General features: G+C 34.5%; 1 protein-coding gene and 1 long non-coding RNA gene across 6 annotated transcripts in view; both read left to right on the forward strand.

Moving 5' to 3' along the window:
• The window catches only part of LOC114306844 (putative elongation factor TypA-like SVR3, chloroplastic), a 42,769-nt gene extending 23,463 nt beyond the window's left edge, over positions 1–19,306 (forward strand). For 3 of the 5 annotated variants that reach the window (XM_082898324.1, XM_082898326.1, XM_082898328.1), the window contains 13 exons: positions 1,066–1,175; positions 2,352–2,555; positions 5,173–5,349; positions 5,836–5,988; positions 8,208–8,297; positions 9,399–9,533; positions 9,654–9,770; positions 15,771–15,922; positions 16,008–16,092; positions 16,701–16,795; positions 17,159–17,324; positions 17,783–17,978; positions 18,782–19,306. In XM_082898324.1, coding sequence (XP_082754450.1) covers positions 1,066–1,175; positions 2,352–2,555; positions 5,173–5,349; positions 5,836–5,988; positions 8,208–8,297; positions 9,399–9,533; positions 9,654–9,770; positions 15,771–15,922; positions 16,008–16,092; positions 16,701–16,795; positions 17,159–17,324; positions 17,783–17,978; positions 18,782–18,918 — 1,817 coding nt within the window. In that variant the 3' untranslated portion in view covers positions 18,919–19,306. The remainder of the gene's footprint in view (positions 1–1,065; positions 1,176–2,351; positions 2,556–5,172; positions 5,350–5,835; positions 5,989–8,207; positions 8,298–9,398; positions 9,534–9,653; positions 9,771–15,770; positions 15,923–16,007; positions 16,093–16,700; positions 16,796–17,158; positions 17,325–17,782; positions 17,979–18,781) is intronic. The other 2 variants (XM_082898327.1, XM_082898325.1) reach the window with 1 other exon arrangement.
• LOC145804450 (uncharacterized) lies at positions 10,752–13,698 on the forward strand. The gene is made up of 2 exons (XR_014346169.1): positions 10,752–11,830; positions 11,861–13,698. It is a non-coding gene; the product is annotated as an uncharacterized LOC145804450 (long non-coding RNA).
• Positions 19,307–22,012: the final 2,706 nt, after the last annotated feature.

The following is a 22,012-nucleotide window of genomic DNA, read 5'->3' on the forward strand; positions in this document are numbered from 1 at the left end:
AGATATGAAGAAAATAACTCTTAATTCAACAAAGCCTTATATTTCAGCCAATTGAATTTGCCTACCTACAAACCAAAATTCAAAGAGTATAAAGCGCAATGATGATTTCAAAGCTTACATATATCTTAGAAGCCAAAATAAAGAAGTATTTCGGTAAATTATTTCATCAATTTGCTTGTGAGCAATTCTTAAGTATAAACCAAATCAAAATAGAGCACCCCATCAATGAACAACAAATTAAAGATAAAAAATAAAATAAATGGGTTTTAAAATAAGAAGTCACCACTTGAACAAATTTTCTTCCTATATTAAAATTACCATTATGCTTCGCTTCCATCAATTACATGATCAGACCATATAAAGAGCAAATATGCTTGCATTTTTTTATGGCAAAAGTGAGCATATCCTAAAGAGAGAAAAAGAAGTTTATGTACATAAATAGATAGATGACAAGCTCAGTCTCATTAATTTTCATTTTTCAAATGAAAAATGAAACCACACAAGTAAAGGATAGAAAGACATTGTTTGAGGGATTTTTTGTTGCAAAGGGCAAAAACTTAAATTTGGGCCAACAAATTTGACAATTGTAAATATCTTAGATGTTCATGTTCTAACGAAATATAGGCAGAACATTTTCAAAAGTTGTTGTGAAATGTAGTATAAATATACGAGGGTTCAAACCTATTTTTTCGGTGTTGACAACAATCTTGAATTTTCTTAAAACAAAATTTATATGTCATAAATATATATATTTTTTGTTTTTCGGGGGCTTCAGGTGACATTGCTCATCCAAGAGTGGCGTCGCTCCTATATATATATAATATATATTATACATACACAAACGCCTTTGTCTAGAGATTTGATAATTGCTCAAAGATCATTTGTGTGAATATGTAATATGGTCATGAGCAAAACTTCAAAGGAACTATTTTACTAATAAATAACAGGCACCCTAGCTTCTATAGTGTTAAATTTTCTAAAATATATGAGTAGACACCTTGTTTACATGAACTTAGCGTATTATTTAACCTTTTTCTAATAATTTATTTTGTGACATTGCCTTAGAGAGAAGAAGCCAATTGAAGAGAAGAAGTGACATAAGGAACATAGCGATTGTTGCTCATGTAGATCATGGAAAAACGACATTGGTGGATGCAATGTTGAAACAAGCAAAGGTATAATTCAACAAATTCCTTATCTAATTGTTTTTCCTTGCAAACATTTCCCAAATTATAATTAGAGATTATATACCTGATTGCCTAGGTTGCATGTGCTAGTCCTCCACTTGCATATGGTTAATAACAGTGGATTCATGCTTTGATGTTTTTTAGGAAAGTATCCAAAACTATATGGTGTACTCGTAGACATAATTTTTTTGGAGTTTGGGCGGCAATTGCTAAGATTTCTACCACTAAATATTTTTTCCCGGAAGATAATATGATGCTGTTAGAGATATTACGACTCCTTCATTTGAAACTTGGTTTTTAATAATTTACAATTTAGAAAAATGGGGGCCCATACAGTTGGAGTTAGCACATTTGCCTAACATACTAATTTTAAAAGCTTCACGCACCATGGTTAATTTAGATATATGGTTTAAATGAATTGAACTTGTGGACTAAAATTAATGTTCCTAACTCCAACGGTAGCACAATAATACTAACGATAGTAATTAGCTCGTATGATGATGCCAATGACATTTCTGTTTTTTTCTTTTCTTTCTTTAATTTCTGTACTCCCTCTGCCCCATTCATTTTCTCCACTAATTTAATTTGAGATGTTCCAAAATGGTTGTCCATTTTGAAAATTCAAGATACTTGATGTTATCCTCTTTTGTAAATGCATTTAGTAGAGTAAAATAGATGGATAGTTTTGAAAATTCATCCTATATTAGTCAGGTTTAACATCCTCGTTAAAGGTTGGATCTTACATAGTGGACAAAAGGAATGGGATAGAGAGATTAGTTATGAAATCTATATTCAGACAATAGGACTTACAAATATTTCTTGCATTGATAGATCCTGGTGATATTGTCATATAATGATGTTCTATTGACCAAGTTTATCTGTGTCTTGTGATGCTGACTCTGATTGATGAACTTATGAGAGATGGTGCCTAGATATGCAGTTTATGGAGATACATTAATGTATTGTTAGAAATCTGTAAGAAGCTTTATTCCATTAAAAGGCCAACTAGGACAGTTCCAAAAATTATTGTACTGCTACCACTTATTATCACTAACAATCATGAAACTTAATGTTACTGTTAACTATGCTATCACCTCTTTTTTGTTTTGCAAGTGATCGTGGTAGAACGATGAAACTAATTATTATAAATACTCCTCTGTGCAGGTATTTCGTGAGAATCAAGTTGTACGGGAAAGGATAATGGACTCGAATGATATAGAGCGTGAAAGGGGAATTACAATACTTAGCAAAAATACTTCAATCACTTACAAAGATACAAAAATAAATATAATTGATACTCCAGGGCACTCTGACTTTGGTGGGGAAGTGGAGCGCGTCCTCAACATGGTGGAGGGAGTTCTTCTAGTGGTACTTCCCTAACAATTTTGTTACTTGTAATCTTGCAATTCGTGTGCTGATGGATCTTATTACTTGTGTTCTTGGCCATTTTCTTGGTGCTTGTATGATTCTAAGTATGAAGAGAAGCACTTTTAGGCACAATAGCCATTTTAATCCCCAAAATCGTAAGCAAATATGTGTAGATACTGAAAGTAATCCAGCCTTCTGAATAAAAAACAGTAAGTATATTCATAATGAATTTAAAGACTAGGAAGAAAAAGATGAAGTGGACGCAGTAAATAACTGGATTCAAATTTATATGCTCTATCCCGTCCACATTCCCGTCCTTTCATCTCTCCTTTTTCCTATTAGATGATTTTCATGAATCAGGAACATTATCCATAGTTTTTGTCCTTGAAAATGATCAAAAACCTATAAGAGCAGCAAGTCAAGAATGTTCTTCTCAAATGCTGCTGTGACTCTGTGAGTTTACCATCTCTGTTTCTGTCTCCATTATTTTGAGGACCTATTATTTTCCCAATTCATGCTCGTAAAAATGAACACATTGTCCATTTAAACCGCTGAATAGGATTTCATAATGTGGTGTGGTAAATCTTAATCAATGACTATGTAGTGGATTTCCTGGTAGTCAACCTAAAAACCACCCTCTTTCCTCATCCAACTTAGAGCACAAGCTCTATGCAATGAAATCAGACATAAAATGCTTGAATGGTAAGAAAGAACCTTCGATGTGCTTAATTGCGTAAAGCCAATGCATGTATTTTGGTTTATTACTGATATTCTAAACACCCTACATAGAAGAATCAATCTAGTCTTTAAGCAATGACTAAGATGACAATAAAAAATATTTATCTATCTCTAGAATATACTATCATCTAATAATCGTCACCTTAACAGTATGCACTAGTAATAGAAGGTGAAAATACTTGGAAAGTTTTATTTCTCTGGTGTATTCAAAATATTGGAGCTAGTGAGTGTTGAAGATAAGATTATATTGTTAAAGATATTAAAGTATATGGAGATTACATGATTTGTGCTCATCATGATTTTTTATATCTTTAATTTATTTCATTCCTTTAATTGAAGGGATTTGATTGTATCTCCCTTTCTGTATGTATGGCGTATCATATAAACAAATGAAAGATGTAGTCTATAGGGTTTTTTGTGTCGTAGGCCTAGATTGGCTAACCTCTTGTATTCTTTTTATTTTATTATTTCTCTATATTCAATGTTATTTGTAATATTACAAAATTTAACTTGTATCAAGCCTACCAAACCCTAGGCATCTATCTCTTTAGAGTGCTTTCTCATACCACATTTTTGGTTATCAAGGTATTTTTCCCTCTTCCTTGAGTTGACCATTGGTTTGTTGATACGGTAAGCAAACTCAGTGATTTTTACTTGTCTCAGGGTTGCTGGTATGCTTAGTAGCATTATTTTGCAATATGCCGAGTTTCCAACTCGTTGGTTTCCATTATTTTCATTCACCTTAGGTAACCCTTCAGGTGGTTGGTTGTTGATATGTTAAGCAACGGTTTTGCTTTTTTACATATTTGGGGCTGCAGGTGTGTTCAGTAGCATTCTTTGTGGGACGCCACCTCTCTGGCAATGTTGTTTGTTTTGTGCTCCGTTGTTTTTCTGGCCTTTTTGTTTGCGGTGATTTGCCGTTGTTTCAGCCTTGTTACATTCTCTCTCTGGGTTTGTTGCTCTTGCTGCCATCATGACTGATTCCATATACATTCAAGATGTTGATTCCTTACCTATGTTCTCTGAAGTTGTCATTGAGGGGAATTATTATAATTGTTGTTGTTTTTTGACAACTGAATTGTAATTTTTGTGATGATCATCCTATTTTCGAGTTCAAGTTGGACACTTCACTTCAACCGTTCCTTGTTCCAACTTGAGAGGGAGTGTGAAGATAAGAATATATTGTTAAAAATATCAGAATATATGGAGATCTCATAATTTATGTTTATCATGATTTTTTGTATCTTTGATTTTTTTTTCAATCTATTAACTGAAAGGATTTGATTGTATCTTTCACTCTATATATATGGTGTATCATGTGAAAAAGAATATCAAGTTGACTGAGTGAAAGATGTAACCCATAGGGCTTGTGTGTTGACGTAGGCCAAAATTGGCTGAACCATGTTAACCTTTTGTGTTCTTTCTTTTTATTTTCTATCTTTATTATCTCTCCATATTCAACATCATTGTCATATTACAAAATTAAACTGTGAGCACTTTGACAATGAACAGAAACTTTGCTGGATTATAACTTCATTGTTAGAACAATTACACTTCTCAAATGCTGACTTTTGTTTAATTCAAACTCGGTGATCTCTTTTGTTGAATGCAATAATATTTTTATTCTGTTAAAATGTTTAAAGAATCAATCTTCATCTTTGTATTTTCTTCTATTCTAATACTAAATCCACACCCAGATTAATTTTTCTTCTGAACTTTGATTTATTGGTTTTGTTTTTCTTTTTCCTCATTTGAGTTATGCGACTTCTTTTGCTACATTTCCCTCCTTATGCGATGTCTTGAATGACATGATCTCAATAGCTTCTTTCTTCTTTCATGTGATTATATTACTAACAAACATATATGGCATTTCTTTTAGGTAGATTCTGTTGAGGGTCCAATGCCACAAACAAGATTCGTCTTGAAGAAGGCTCTAGAATTTGGCCATGCTGTTGTTGTTGTTGTTAACAAGATTGATAGACCTTCTGCTCGTCCAGATTACGTCATCAATTCCACTTTTGAACTATTTATTGAACTGAATGCATCAGATGAACAGGTACTTCTGTGAGGCTGTTAATGGTGAAAAATTATCCGGTATACATTTGGTTTGACAGAGTCACCCACACACACACACACACACACACACACACAGAGTGCAGTGAGTGCAGGAACAGTCACAAGTCTGGCATAGTACAAAGGGAACAAGAGAGAGAGAGAGTGAGTGAGTGAGTGCAGGAACAGTCACAAGTCTGGCATTATACAAAGGGAACAAGAGTGTTTAATGAACGAGGATTTTATGTTCATTTATTTGGTAAACTGGGATGGCTTCTGATTTCTAGTAATATCTCATATATGAACCCGGGGAACTGTTCCAAAATCCTGTTAAATGAGGGCCAGGCTAGCAAGCTTGAAAGACTATCCCTCCAAGGCATTGTTAATTTGTTTGTCTTTGTGTCCATCTCTGACACTTCAGAGGTATTTTGATGTTACTAGCAGTTGCGATCTATTGTTTACTATCCAGTTGATCTTATTCCATGTGCAGTGTGATTTCCAAGCAATATATGCAAGTGGTATTAAGGGAAAGGCTGGACTTTCTCCTGATAATTTGGCTGATGATCTTGGCCCCCTCTTTGAGTCCATAATTAGATGCATACCAGGCCCGAGTATTGAAAAAGATGGTGCACTCCAAATGCTTGTTAGTGGTTCTCTTTTATGTAAATTTTTTCTTCTGTTATGTTGTTCATCTCATTAATCTTTGTCTTATCCATTTTTATTCCTGACAACTATTTGTTGGAGCCACAGAGTATTACTGTGTACCATTAATAGGGTATTAGACCTTTTATCTGATAATTTGTCTCTTTATTATGACATCTATAAAATAGTTGAGTAATTTATCAAAAAAAATCTAGAAAATAGTTGAGTATAATTTATTAATTAAAGTCTGAATTAGTGTAACTCGTATATAAGAAATTAATACCCGTAAGGATGTGCAAACTCTAAATTATTGAAGCTGAAGCTATTTTGCCAGATCACCAAAATAATAACATGTGGAACACTTTCTAGTAGATTTGACATTTCAGAGACTTCCGGCCTAGAAGTACGCCTTATAATTAGCTATACCTTCAGTAATGTAGCCATAAACTGAAGTATAGCTCCATTTCTAACTAATGCATATACCTGCAGATCAGGTGCGATGATCAGTAACTGAGTTGTCAGTTTCGCTTTTTGGCCAAATTTTCTTTTAGCTTTGTTAATGATATCTATTCAAAAGGAAGCATAATTAACTTTGGACTAAACTCTAAAATTGTAAACTAAACTTACATATATTCCAATGTGAAACTGATCCTATAATTTCATATTATACATTTAGATATATATATTTTGAAGGGGGATTTGGTGATAGAACCCTCAGTGTCTAATTTATCCTTCGAAAGGATAAGAATTATATGGATTCTTTCAAAATCCCTTAGTATTTTAAAACTTGTTTCTTTTACTATAATACCCTCATAGATATGTGTGTATGTGTATCAAATTGCAATCACTCTCTCTCATCTCAATCTCTCTTTTCTCTATCTCGCTCTTATCACTGTTGCTCTCCATCGGTGCCATTGCTGCTATCCACTAGCACTACCGCCGCTCACCATGGAACTCTTTCTTGAGTGTCTTCATTGCCACCGTCACTTGTTGTATCCACAATCTCAGATCTGAGATCATTCATAGTTGTCGTCGCCGGAAAATGACGATTCCCGACGGTTCGCAAACCTGAGATATGAGATTTGAGATCCTTCACTCGCTCTTTCTCTAGTTCTGATGGTTCATGCTCTCTCTCCCTCTCTTCTTCTTTTTCGTCTTCTTTTTCTTCTTCTCATGATCCTCTATTTTCTAACTTTGTGTCCTTATTTTCTTTCTTCTTCTCATGATGCTCTGTTCTTCGAATAGTAAAATTTTACTCTGGTTCATAATACAACACTCTTCTATAAAGCTATCATCGCAGTTTGTTTCAGAGTAAAATTTCACTTTGAATTATAGTAAACTTTACTCTAATTTAGAGTAAAATTTTACTCTGTAATAAAAAATATAAATAAAAAAAGAGTAAAATTTTACTTAATCAGAGTAAAATTTATTATGATTTTTATTGTCGTTAAGCAAATCAATATGTTGTTAACCAGAATAAAATTTTACTGTTACAAAAAATAAAGTACATAATAAATGAACGAACTAGAGTCAAATTTTACTTTTAGATCTATGAACAAACAAATAAAAAACTCTTGATTTTTCATTGCAATATCTCGATTTCTCATTTTTCTATCAAATCTAAGTTTTATTTATTTATTTTTATTATCTCAGATCTAAAGTTATTGATCTCAAATATGAGTTCGTAGGCATCAAATCTGAGATGGTGGTGGTTTGACGGTAAAAATGGTGGTTGTCGGACGACGGTGAGGATGAGCAACGCCAGTAGACGATGAAGATGGTGGAGATGATAAACAACCATCGAGTTGGTGGAGAGAGAGAGAGTGTGTGTGTTGTAAAAGAAAGAGAAGAAAGAGAGGGTAAATATTCAAATAACAAATTTTGTCCTTCATACAGAAGTTTATAATTATAAGGGGGTCTTTGAAAGTACTAAATTTTTTTTGTCCTTTTAACAAGAAAAGGAGGTTAGGAGGGGTTTATGGCCAAATTTCCCTATTTTGAAAGATAGAGATAATCCTGCAATAAGAGAAATTACATATGTGAATTCAAGTTCTTATTTGACATGATATATTATAGCTCCATGGTATCTGGTCATGTAATTTGAAAAAAAAAGTTATGTTAGATATTTACTTGTGAAGGAACTTTTCTTTTGTATTATCTTGTCAAATTTCAATATCATATTATTATGCTATAGTTGATTGCTGCTAGACATACTTCTAGGTGACAAATATTGAGTACGAGGAACATAAAGGACGGATAGCCATTGGGCGCTTGCATGCTGGTGTTTTGCGGAGAGGATTGGATGTGCAGGTGAGTATGCTTTGGAGCTAACATCTGTTCCATATGGCATTTATTCAATTTTTAGAATTATCATATTAAGGGCGGACTGTGTTATGTATTCTGATTACTTTAACATGACAATCATTGATCATCATCACTGTTATATGAGATTACTATTATCAATTAATTTGAATTTCTTGAAATGATGTCTCTTAAAGAAAACACACTCTTGTTATCTTGTTTGGCTTTCCCTTGAAGTTCCTATCTGGACTTTTGCCATGTTATGTAGCCGGGTTGTGCAAGGTGGGCTGTGCTAGGTGGAGTAATGGTCTATAAGTGAGAGACCTTATTAATGATCTACAAAGGCTCAAACAATTGAAAAGATCCTATATAAAATTTATGTTTATTTGAATAAAAAAAGAAATGGAAAACATATGTGTTAAATACTAATCAGGAATTCGTCCTATTCAGGACTAATGTTACATAAATGGGGTGTATTTCATAGTGGTGTGATGAGTAAGCACTTGCAATTTTTGGTGCAGTAAGTGTAAGTTGATGATGACTAATTATCTTTGTTGCAACAGGAGGTGCAGTTCTTGTCTTACCCATCTTCCTATTCAATATTAGGTCGTACTTTCATATTATGAAACCAAAATGGATGATGTCATATGTTTCTCTTGTCTGTCCTGATATGCTCTATGAAACTAACGGATTCTCATGCATGTTATATCAACATATGATTTTGCATTACAAATATACATAGTACACACATACACACACATGCATACATAGTGTGTGTGTCTGTTCCATGACTCTTATGATGTTTAAGTTGTATGCGCTATTCTTGAATTTGTGACTTGTGAAATGATGAAGGATCCATGACAAGGGAAGCTACTCTTTAGATATTGTGATAAGAAACATCATGCTCAGATGAGTTTCATTCTATAATCTGAAGATTTTCTCTAGAATTTCTATGTTTTCTTATAGTATAGAGTGAAGTTCTTATTGTGTTCTTTTTTTTGGATATGTAATCCATGTTTAAGTAAGCAAATGCCTCTGCCATAATTTATGGGTTTTTTTCTGTGGAAATAGAAAAAAATCTAACAATTTTAATCATTTGAATCTTTGAAGGTATGCACAACGGAGGAGACATGCAGATATGTAAGAGTCAGTGAACTTTTTGTGTATGAGAAATTTAGTAGGGTTGCTGCAGAGGCTGTGGAGGCTGGTGATATCTGTGCTGTTTGTGGTATTGATGATATTCAGGTAGAAAAAAACTTGTTTTGTATTGATCAATTTTTTTCTCTCTAACGGTACTTGTAAGATGAATATTTGTATCAATCATTTTCTTTGTTGAAATCGTGGTAACTGATTTATTTTTCTTAGATTGGTGAGACAATTGCTGACAAAATTTCTGGGAAGCCACTACCTGCCATTAAGGTGGAAGAACCTACAGTGAAAATGGCTTTTTCTATCAATACTTCACCTTTTGTTGGCCGTGAGGTATGTTTTTATTTAATTATTTATTTATTTATTTATTTTTTGGGTAAGAGAGGTATGTTATTAAATGGTGACTTAGAAATTTTGATCCCTAGATTCACAATTTAGTACTGATTGAATCATCAAAACAATTTTATCTTGAAGTTTGTAGCCATTGATACTAGTAAGTCTTTACTGCATGATTCTCGTGTTCATGTGACCTCTTCCTAATTCATGGGTCATGTCCCTCTGTCAAAGACAAGTTGGGAAATCTGAAATTTTCGTGTTCCTCTGTTTCTGGATGGATCTTTTGTAATGTTACTTGATAATGATGCGACAAGCCCAGAGAATTTGCAACAGTACCTTAAGGCCGTGTTTGATTCACAAGACTAATAGTGAAGGTATTAATAATCTCATCAAATTAGTGTGGTATTTACTATCCAATTAGATTAGTAGGATAAATTATCCCCTTGTCCATTGTTTGATTTGCATTGGATAAGAAAATATATGAATGTAGGATTACAACTATATTTATCTTCTTTTTCGATTACCCTCCATCAGTGTTTCTTCACAATCTTTACTTTATCAAAATTTCTTCATAAACGTGGTTTTGAAAAAAATTATAAATAAATAAATAAAAGAAAAATACAAAATACAAAGGCCATGTTTGGTTTGTTTTTTAATTTTTTTTTTAAAATATAAATTAATTTGATAAAATAAATATCAAAAAATATTTTTAAATTTAAAAAAATTATTTTTAGCCTTCTAAAATATAAAATTATATAAAAATAATAAGTGTTTTAATTTTTAGTCAAGGGTAAAAGAGTCTTTTTATTTTATTTTCCAACTCAGGATATATAATCCCACCCCTACCCTATTACTAATAATCTTACAAATTTGTTGGATTAATTATCCATTGGATTAGTAATCCTGAAACAAAATTTCAAAACAAACACAGGATTATTGGGCTCACGGATTAATAATCCCAATTCCATGATCTAATCATGTCATTCAAACATGCCCTAAGTGTATTGTTGCATGTTATGAACAATATAAGATATTCTTGATACACTATATTCTGTGTCATCCTCAAAACCTGGTATCACATTTCTTTTTCAACTTTACAAATTCATAAAATTTATATTAGATCTGAACTTTTCAGTGTGCATCAGTGTCCTAAGAATAACCAAGCATGAATGTGTGAATCGCGCTATTGAAATCTCTGCATGAGTGAAGCTCAAGCGTCATGATTTCTTAATTTTTAAAGCAACTATATCTATTGGTAACTAATAGAGAACAAAGTTTTTTCTGGACAGAAGGGCACTTCTTGTTAATACTTATCCCTTTAACAAATGCTACAGCAGTTCAAAGCACTACTGTGATTGAGATTTTGGAAAATTAGACGGCATAGACACAAGAAAACAATTTTTCCAATTCATGCCACGGCGAGAGCTGAAACATGCTACAGCCATCATGGTTCAAAGTCTCTCTCTTGGTCAATGTCTAGGAGCAATTGGTATGATTGAGGTTCAAGAAAAGTAGAAAGAATCTTAACAAATTCGAATTATCAAGCAAAATACAATGGATCCATAAAATAAATCAAATATACAATTATAAAAATATGACTGTAAAAAGAACATGAGGGCCACTCATCTACTATGATGTTAGTTAACAATTACATAATAAATATTGATGAATCCAGAAATGCATATGGTGCAAAACCAACAAAACAGAGTTACGGGACTCATCTAGAAACAGCAAATCCAGAAATTGAGTTTATATTATTCACTTTCCCTTATTTTTTCCTTTCCCTTCACAAGTTCTCCCTCAAATGCTTGATCCAAACACAGCCTTGATGTAACGTTACTGTAGAAATTTAATGTATAAAGAGAAATAGAGAATTGTATTATTGATTGATTTATTTTGATATCTATTACAATGATTCATGATTCCTATATATAGAAGAGGGTGAGTGTGTAGTAGGTAAGGAGTAGGTGAAGTGGAGGTGGTAGTGGTGTAGTGGGTTAGGTTTAGTGGAGTAGGTGAGGTGGTAGTGATGTAGTGGGTTAGGTTTAGTGGAGTAGGTTTAAGTGGGTGAAGGTTTAGTGTAGTAGGTGAGGTGGTAGTGGTGTAGTGGGTTAGGTTTAGTGGAGTAGGTTTAAGTGGGTGAAGTAGGTGGAGAGTAGGTGGATTTTAACAGCCCCCCGCAAACTCAAGGGGGATAGGAACTAACCAACTTGAGTTTGGAGAGAGTAACAAAACAAGAAAATACATAAAAATAAAAGAGGATAAGAGACACTGTATGGTCGTGTCAGACCATTGGTGAAGACACTGGATGGTGGTGTCATAACGTTGTAGAGGACACTGTATGGGGGTGTCAGAACCATGTAGAGGACACTGTATGGTAGTGTCATAACGGTGTAGAGGACACTGGATGGCGGTGTCAGACCGATGTAGAAGACAGTTTATGGGGTCATGTCGGACCGTTGTAGCAGACAATGTTGTGACAGTTGTGGTGACAGTTTACGGAGTCTTGCTGGACCCTTGTAGAAACTAACCGGAATCAATGTCGGGACAGTTTACAGAGTCTTGTCGGACCCTTGTGGAAACTAACCGGAATCAATGTCGGGACAGTTTACAGAGTCTTGTCGGACCCATAAAGGAGCTAACCGGAATCAATGTCGGGACAGTTTACAGAGTCTTGTCGGACCCTTAAAAAGTCGCACCCTCAAAAGGTGTGCCCAATTTTTCAAAAGGCGTGCCCAATCTATAAAAAGGCGTGCCATCAAAATGCGTGTCCAATCCATAAAAAGGCGTGCTATCAAAAGTTGCGCCCTCAAAAGGCGCGCCCACTTCATCAAAAGTCGTGCCCGACAGAAAGCGTCGAGTCATCAAAAGGTGAGCCGGAGACGCGGCGAGGCACGTGAGCGACAGAGCGGCGTGTCGGCCGCGTCGTCAGTGTCAATATAAACCAATGCGGAGGCGGAGGAAACCAAACCAGACTGAAACCTCTGAACTTGTCATTCTGAAACAATCTGTAAATACTCTGTATCCAACCCTTCTCGGAAACACTCAGCAACCCAAAAAACATGGCCTCTTCTTCCCGTTCAGCTACCCAGAACATGGCCTCATCTTCCCGTGGTCTGCTCACTCTCTTTCCCGACCTCAACGAGTCAACAGGAGAGATAACAGGTGCGGTGGCCCGTGAACCTCAACCAAACACCTCTGGTTTTGCTCCGTTGAACTTTCCGATGCGGTCGGTGGAGCAAAAAATGGCAGTGCAAACTGATATTGAGGCCAATCAGTATACTCTGAAGTCATGTGTGGAAACCATGACTGCGGACCTGCGGTTACAAACTTGTCGAACCGGCTGCAGAGTAGGGCAAATGAGGTGCAGCAGTTAAACTCCCAGCTGGCTCTGCTCCAACGCATGTATAAGGATGCGCGAGCAGAGATAAGTGTGCTAAAGGCGGAAAATAAGGAGCTGAAGCGGAAGGCCACCGTGATGTTCCGTTTTGGAGGTCCGCCATATTCTGCAGTGGAGGAGCAGGGAGTAATGATCATGCCCAGTGGAGTGGGAAATACGGAGGCAACACCGGCAAGGGCCGCCCAGGACGGAGGCAAGAAGAAAAGACCGGCGACAGAGTAGAGAAGAAAAATCCCACTGTGGGTGGGTGTTTGTTTGTTTGTTTTGTTTTGTTTTGTTTTGTTTTTTTTTTTTTTGTGTGTGTGTAAAATTGTGATCGGGGTTGATCCCTGAGATGAATAAAATATGGGTGTATTGTGCAAATCCGAATGGCTGGAAGCTACAAGACTCAGCAGAAAAAATGAGAGGGAATGAATATATATATATATATATATATATATTTTTTTTTAAAAGAAAAGATAAAAAGTTGAGGTTCAAGGAAAAGTTGGGCGGTGGAAAGAAGAAAAAGAAATATATATATATATATATATATAAGAAAAAGAATCAATTTGTGTTTCGTTTTCTTTTCAAAAGATGGAGTAAAATAATAAAATAAAAAAAAAGAAAAAGAAAGTTGAGTGGGGAACAAGAGTGTGTGGAAAGAAAAAAGGAAAAAATATTGGTTGGAGAATCTGAGTATCGGAGAAGATGAGAGGAAAAGGAAGTGGAGTGGTATATGCCAAGTGGTACAGCAAAATCTACGTCCCAAACTTTGTTTCAGCGATGGAAAACATCAGTGTACAGATGAGAACATCTGGATTCGGAGTAGCTATCACAGGAGAAACATAATCCCTCTTCTTAACAAACCGAGCAAAACCAAACAATCCCAATAGGAGCGTCCAGAAGGACAGCTCGGAGATGAAGTCTCTCACGGCTGCAAAACCGATTAAGCCAGCTACTGTAAGAAGGTATGGTTGGCTGTCTACAGAGTCTGGAACAGAAGCTTCAGCAATGGCAATTACGGAAGACACCAGCACGATGATCAGAGTCAGCTCTGGAATAGGAGTATATGCTATCACTGCTGAGTAGAAAGCTCGAATGGTGTAAAGTGTAGTTTCTATTCCTCTGATCAGAGAAGTTACTGGATCACCAATGAAATGGAAAATAAGGGCCAGTGCAAGTTTTAAGAGGTATCCCACGAACTGGGTAATACTTGATAAAACCTTTTTCCAGTTGGACAACTCCCACAAGACTGTTCTCCAGGCATACAAAAGGAAAGCAAGAGCTATAAACCAAGGCCACCTAACAAGTGGGCTTGGGGCTTCCTTGGTCAAGGGCCTGAACCGGTCAGGCATGGTACTGTGCCCAGAGTGTACCCAGTAAAGGGTAGTAGAGAGGGATGATTGTGAAGAGGACGCTTTCGAAGCTGCCGTTGCCGACTTGGATGACGCCGATGAAGGTGGTGATGATATTATAGCAAAAGTGACTTTCGACATGAATGAAGTGCCTACAAGGGTTCCACCAGATAGCCCTTTGGCACCTCAATGGTATAGACTAGAGCATCGGAAAGGTGAGACCAAGGTGAAAGGAGAGGAGGTATGTGTTGAGGTCCGGCGGGCGGCCAAGGCGAGACTGCCGCCCGCCGGTGAAGCAGAATGACTAGGTTGTTAACCTTGCTCTGATACCATGTAGAAATTTAATGTATAAAGAGAAATAGAGAATTGTATTATTGATTGATTTATTTTGATATCTATTACAATGATTCATGATTCCTATATATAGAAGAGGGTGAGTGTGTAGTAGGTAAGGAGTAGGTGAAGTGGAGGTGGTAGTGGTGTAGTGGGTTAGGTTTAGTGGAGTAGGTGATGTGGTAGTGATGTAGTGGGTTAGGTTTAGTGGAGTAGGTTTAAGTGGGTGAAGGTTTAGTGTAGTAGGTGAGGTGGTAGTGGTGTAGTGGGTTAGGTTTAGTGGAGTATGTTTAAGTGGGTGAAGTAGGTGGAGAGTAGGTGGATTTTAACAGTTACATAGGACTGTACAAAACTCTCTTACTATTTCACCTTTGTATATAATGGAACATCCTAAAATTTTTAGGGGAAACCACTGGGAACATTTTAGAAATGTCTAGAACCTTCAGGAAAATTCATTGGGAACTTTTGAGAAGAAAAGAAAAAAGACCTGCTAGGAAAAGATGGGAAAAAAATTATGGGATATGTAGTTAGTGGGGTTTTCTTTTTCTCTAGGGTCTTGAAGCCTTTTTTGAGAAGATGATACATGACATTTTTTACAAGATTCTTTAATTGTTCCCTTAGTTGGACTTATCATTATAGTTCTTGTGTGTTCCATTTTATTTATCAAACCTTTTCAGTAGGTTCTTTTAAACTTTTAATATAATTTCTTATTTCTTCCTGGTTTGGTGGTTCCCATTCCTTATGTGTGTTTTAATCATGTTTTACTTCATTTTTCTCAATTTTTAACTCTTCTATTTCTCTCTGTGGCAATAAGAACCCAACTGCTTCATGTGCCTTACTTAGGTTGTATTATCAACATTTGCAGTTAATAAGCATTTCCTCATTGTGGTCTGGCATTGACAGTTTGGTATTTTCAATGTTTGTTCTCAGGGAAAGTATGTTACTAGTAGAAACTTAAGAGATCGTCTCTATCGTGAGCTTGAGAGAAATTTGGCCATGAAAGTTGAAGATGGTGAAACTGCAGATACATTCATTATTAGTGGAAGGGGTACTTTGCATATTACTATATTGATAGAGAACATGTAAGTTCTAAGTATAAGCTATGCTGTGACTCTTATTTGTATTGTTCTGAACTCGCATATTTTGTATAATAACGTTGCTTATCAGGCGAAGGGAAGGTTATGAATTCATGGTGGGCCCACCAAAAGTGATCAATAAAAGGGTGGATGACAAGTTGCTGGAACCTTATGAGGTGATTTTTCTTCTTTTCTCTCTTTTGTAATAATATAAAAAAGGACAGAGATGTGTATGCTCCCAAACTTTATACTGATATGCTTTAATGTTATTCTAACGGCATGCTTGTGTGTTCATGTTGCTTGTCTTTTCCCTCCTTTCCTCTTTAAAAAGTTTATAGAATACTTCAAATGGTTATGTTCAATGTTAGGGAACAGGCCGGAGAGTTCTCTCTTATCTCTTTTCTCTCTGTTATTTCAAAACCTAGATGGAGGCAGGCAGAATTGATCCCAAGTGTCCAGTATAACTAGTAAGAGAGTGCTTGGCTGGCACCTTCAAGTCAGTAGTGTTTATATATCTCTGAAGGCCCATCTAATCGCCTTTTTTTTTAAGTAATCGGGTATCATCTAATGGCCTATTAATGGCTGAACGTACCAATTGCTCTGCACATATATGATTATTCTTGTATAATCAACCAATCAAAGCAACAATTTTGATTACACTAGCTGAAGAGGACATGATCTTCCAATCCTAGCAAAATCTTGTATGCTGGCCTTTGTGATGTCATCAACTTTGGTCTCAAGGCTTTAGTGATGAAAGGACTAACTTAGCATGTGTTTTGAACAGATTGCCACTGTGGAGGTGCCAGAACAACACATGGGACCAGTTGTTGAACTTCTTGGTAAAAGGCGTGGGCAGATGTTTGATATGCAAGGGCTAGGGTATGTGAAATGCTCTTGTTGCCAATGTGCATTTATGTGGTTCTTGTTTGTTCCAACTTTCTAATGAATTTTGTGATGGCATAATACAACATAAATGTAAAGAATCAATGATGTTTCCTTGACTTCCAAATGCATTCAATATTAACTTTTCTTGTGTTAAATTTAAGGTTCTGTGACCCCTTTTATAAAAATTGCATCAATAATTGTCTTTATCATTCTTACAATGTTAAATCTAATTGAGTTGTTTGAAGTTCTTTTTGGGCTATGCCACTTTCTTTATTACTCTTTAATTTAATATAATTTTTAATTATTGTTATTCTTTTTCGCATCTTTCTGACAATCTTAATTTCACTTGTCCACTAGGTCAGAAGGAACAACCTTCCTTAAATATAAGATACCCACTCGTGGGCTCCTTGGTTTGCGGAATGCAATTTTAACTGCTTCTCGAGGAACAGCAATTCTAAATACAATATTTGATAGCTATGGACCTTGGGCTGGTGACATTACCACCCGTGATCAGGGATCACTGGTAAATTTCTCACTTCAATTGAATTTAATTTTTCCAGGTTTCACTGGTCATGATGATGAAAGCCCTGGGCCAGTGTTGTCATAATCATGAAAGTGGTAGTTACATGGCCTCCATATTATCCCTGTTTAGGTTCAATTTATCATTTTGATAAATAATTTAAGTTATAAACATATTACGTATATTAAAAGCACTATTGACATATATATATTTATATATAGTAGAATTTTACAGGTACATTTTTCTGCCTTCATAAATCTCTTTAATGCATTATCTGAGGGATCTGCTTTTAGCTCAAGAGTGGCTTTATAGTTATTTCTATTGGAAGATGATCTCTTATTATACTTTCAGACTTGCTCATTAACAAAAATGGTTTTCAGTTGGAATGAATTTATTACATTAAGGATGCTATGTTCACCCGCAGTGGTTATACTAAAGTTTACAAAGTGGATTGATTTTAGGTTGCATTTGAAGATGGAACCACAACATCATATGCTCTATCTAGTTCACAAGATAGGGGACAAATGTTTGTTGGTCCTGGAGTTGATGTTTATAAAGGCCAAATAATAGGCATTCATCAGCGGCCTGGTGACTTATCCTTAAACGTGTGCAAGAAAAAGGCTGCAACAAATGTTCGTTCCAACAAAGAGCAAACAGGTGACGAATTGCTCAAATACACTGCTCAATTTTTGTTTGGAAACAAATGTCGCTCAATCAAATTACTGGCAAATCGCTTCGTGTGGCTTCTTTAGTTTATATACAATCTAAGCTTCTAATTTTGGTCTTTTCATCATCAAATTCAGAAATCTCTTTATGTTATGTTTGGATCTTATATTTGTGGAGGAAGAAAAAAAAAGGAAAAAAAATTAAAAAAATGCTTCTGCATTTCTTTTTTTCCTTTCCTCTTTTTTTTTTCCTCCAGAAATTCAAGATCCAAACACAACGTGGTAATTTGAGTTAGATGAATCATACACTTGGACACGTACCCGACCTCCACACACGTACTCGAATCCACCTAACATAGGTAGTGACTAGTAATTATAGGTATAAAAAAACGTGTAAAAGGAAAACAGAAATATGAAAAAATGAATTGATTGTAATTGTTAGTATTCATGAAAATGGTGTTAGTCATAAAGTTGTTAGGTTTAATTATATATTAAATTGGTTAGACTCTGGTTGGTTCCCACTCTTTAACCCCATCTGGGGTTCCCAAATGTGCAGTGCCATAGCTTATTGAAGCAAAAGCTTTTAATGAGGCATTTGTTAAACTTGAAAACAGTTTGGAGTGAGCTGAAATTCAACTTTTTTGAGAAGCACCTCAGAGGTTCTATTGACCTTGCACTTTATTCAGAAGCCCAAGAAACAGAAGCGAAATGTGCATTTAAAAAGTAATTTTTGGAGCAGTAAGCTTTGCTTTCTTAGACTTGATAACGAGAAATTTCTCACCTTGATGGATGCAGTGGTTCTTGATTCCTCATTGGATTATAGCCTGGACGACTGCATAGAGTACATTCAGGAAGATGAACTTGTGGAGGTTACACCCTTAAGCATCCGTATGTGCAAAAATCCAAAGTTTAGTGGAAAGAAGATGAGATAGAATTCAGTTGTCGACTATAGCAGGTTGGCTGCTCTCTCTCTCCGTGAAAGGGCCATATTATGCATTATATTAATAGTATACAAAATGATGTGATATTTGATTTTGTTTGGTGCAGCAAGTTTTGCAGCCTGGTCTCATTCAATGTATATGGTAGTATACATCCAGCAAAATTGTATACCTCATAAATTGGCAAGAATTTTATAATGAGAACAAAAAAAAAGTCAGTAATTTTGTCTGTATACTTCACAAATGGGCTGCGAGTGGCACTTATTTTTGACAGAAGGCTCTGTTGCTGCTGTGGCAAGTAAAATCTTTCGGCAAGTTTGCCAAAAAATACGTGCATGTATGTATTGTATTTTGAAGGTTGAAAATAGCTCCTGTTCAATAATTTTGATGTCCAAGTTGCTATATCTATTTGGCAAAATGCTTGTGTACCATCTTTTGAGTCGGGCTTGATTTGCAGATAAAGGGTACAAAACTTTGGCTAGTTGTTGTCAATCTCAGTTTTGCACCATGTTGAGGATCCCGGCTGATTGCAAGTAACACTATTTACTCGAGTGTCTTATTTTTATGCTTGATACTCAATGGAGATATTGCTTCTTTGGCTTTGTGTTCAGAATCAGTTTCTATTTCTTTTTTCTTATTTAGACAAAAAAAAAAAAAAAAAAACCCTTGTTTGGTGAGTAAAATGAAAAAATAAAAAACCTTCATCATTTTCATATGATTTTCTTTTCTGAGGTGAAAATAATTTTTTTAAATATATATATATATATATATTGAGGACTTCTAAAATATATTTTTGTGTGTTTGTTTTTTTGTTCTTTTTTTTATCAAACATTCAATATTTTCATATGGTTCTCTTTTATGTGGTGAAAGACCATTACAAGTCTAGCCTCTGGCATCTACTTACTATTTTATACAGTTTAGTAGAATGAGATGGAATGAAATGGAATGATCATTTTTTAAACTCTCCTATGGAATGATATTTTTTTTACAATAGTGATTGATGATTTTATTTTAAATGTATTTTTTATTATTGTTTTAGTCAATTAAATATTAAAATGAATATTTTTGATGAAATAATCATTTTATTCTAATTAACCAAACATTACCCAAGTATTAGTTGATTAGCAATACAAGGAATTACACATTGGGTTGGCCATCAAATTTGTGCATGATTCCCCTTTGGATAGTAGTGTAGTGTCTAATACCTGGATATGCCCAGCTTGTCCTCCGTAAGGTGCTTGTAGTTAAGAATGACGCTTTACTAACAGCTTATTTTAGAATTTTTTTAATTTTTTGGTTAAAATATGAGGTAAAAAAAATAGTATGTTTGGGATGATTTTTAAACTTTTTACGAAAAGATGTACAAAAAGGTAGAGAGAAAAGGAAATCTTTGACTTTTTGGTACAAGTTAAATTTTTGATTTTTTTAGTAACTTTTTTACTTTTAGGCTAAAACAGCCACTTGCCAAACGAGGCTTAAGAGTATTTCTAGGGGATTTTTTAAACACAAGGTATATTGTTATCATAATTAGTATTATTATATTTTAGTTATTCTAATAAGTTAGCTATTTTAATAGTTATTTTAACAAATAAATAAATAAAATCAAGGCTAACTATATTTGAAGAGTCTTGGCAGATTTTTTAAACAATTTATGTATAGATAGGTAAGATAAAGAGTAGAGTTAAAGTATATAAATAAATAAATAATTTAGACAAAATAAAGAATATATCTTTTTTATATTTTAACTAGTGAAATGATTGGAGTTGTTCTAATATGATAAGAAATATGCCCTGTTTAGTAGATTTGGGAAAGCCTATGAACACCCCTTTTAAGTATACATATCTTTTGCCTATAAATTGGCGTAATTTTATCATAAAATGTTTAATTTTATTATAACTTGGCGTAATTTTATCATAAAATGTTTAATTTTATTATAACTTGGCGTAATAAAAAATATTGTAACCATGTCATAAACTTGTGAAATATTAATCACAAAATTGTAGACATTTTGTTATGCTAATTTGTAGTGAGATTACAAAAATTTGTGACTTTGCTATGATATTTTTTATTACCCCAATTTATGGTGAGATTATGCATTCTGTAGTTAATGTTATGAAATTTTGTGTAACGTTACACCAATTTATAATAGGATGCATATGCATAAGCTTTTCCAATAAATTTATATCAAATTTTGCATCAATTTTCACTTCAATCTTTCTCTTTAAATTCAAGTTAATCATACAAATTTACAATTTTTTCAACCAGCAATCTAAGAACCATTATAATCTCTCTTATTAGACCACCACCATTGGCCCAACCCCAAATTCTCATGGCAGCGCTTGAGTTTGAACTGACTCAAGATTAGACAATTTTATTCATTCTAACTCAAAGGTTAAGGATCAATCATGACAAAAATTGATCCTTTCTCTATTACAAGATTTTACTTATTTATTTATCATTATAAGATCATTCCTTGTATTGATACGGTTGTTGTTGGAGAGAGATTTGTGAGTATGTTATTCACCAAAAAAAAAAAAAAAAGATTTGTGAGTATGTGAAAGAATTTCTTTGATGCATTGCCATCATTCCGACAAATAAAGCATTACCTTATGTGTCGAAAAGGATTATGGGACAAGGGAAACATGTTAGCCCCATGTTTTTTTATTTATTTTTTTGTTCCACAAAGATGTGTTTATATTAAGAATTTAGGTAAATTATACTTTGCATCTCTATATTTTGCACCAAATTTCATTTTGGTTTCTACACATGAAATTGTAGCAGTCAATACCTTACATTTTTTGGTTGAGTGTCAATATTTCCCTTCTGTTACTCTATTGTTTAAGTCTTTAACAAAATTTAGTCATATGACAAGTATATAATTATGAAATTAAAGTAAGAGAGAAAATCCATTCCCATTTTCCACTAATACATACTTTATCCTGCGTGATAAATATATAAGGATTATATATATATACACACACACAAACGTATACGTTGATATGCTAACAATAGGGATGAAAAAGTAAGAAAATGGAGCATTTGAAATAAATATTAAAAAAATGGGCAATAGAGAAATTGAAGGGAAAAG

Source organism: Camellia sinensis, chromosome 12, assembly GCF_055761805.1.
Source record: "Camellia sinensis isolate YWXY chromosome 12, ASM5576180v1, whole genome shotgun sequence".
In the NCBI taxonomy this organism is placed as follows: Eukaryota; Viridiplantae; Streptophyta; class Magnoliopsida; order Ericales; family Theaceae; genus Camellia; species Camellia sinensis.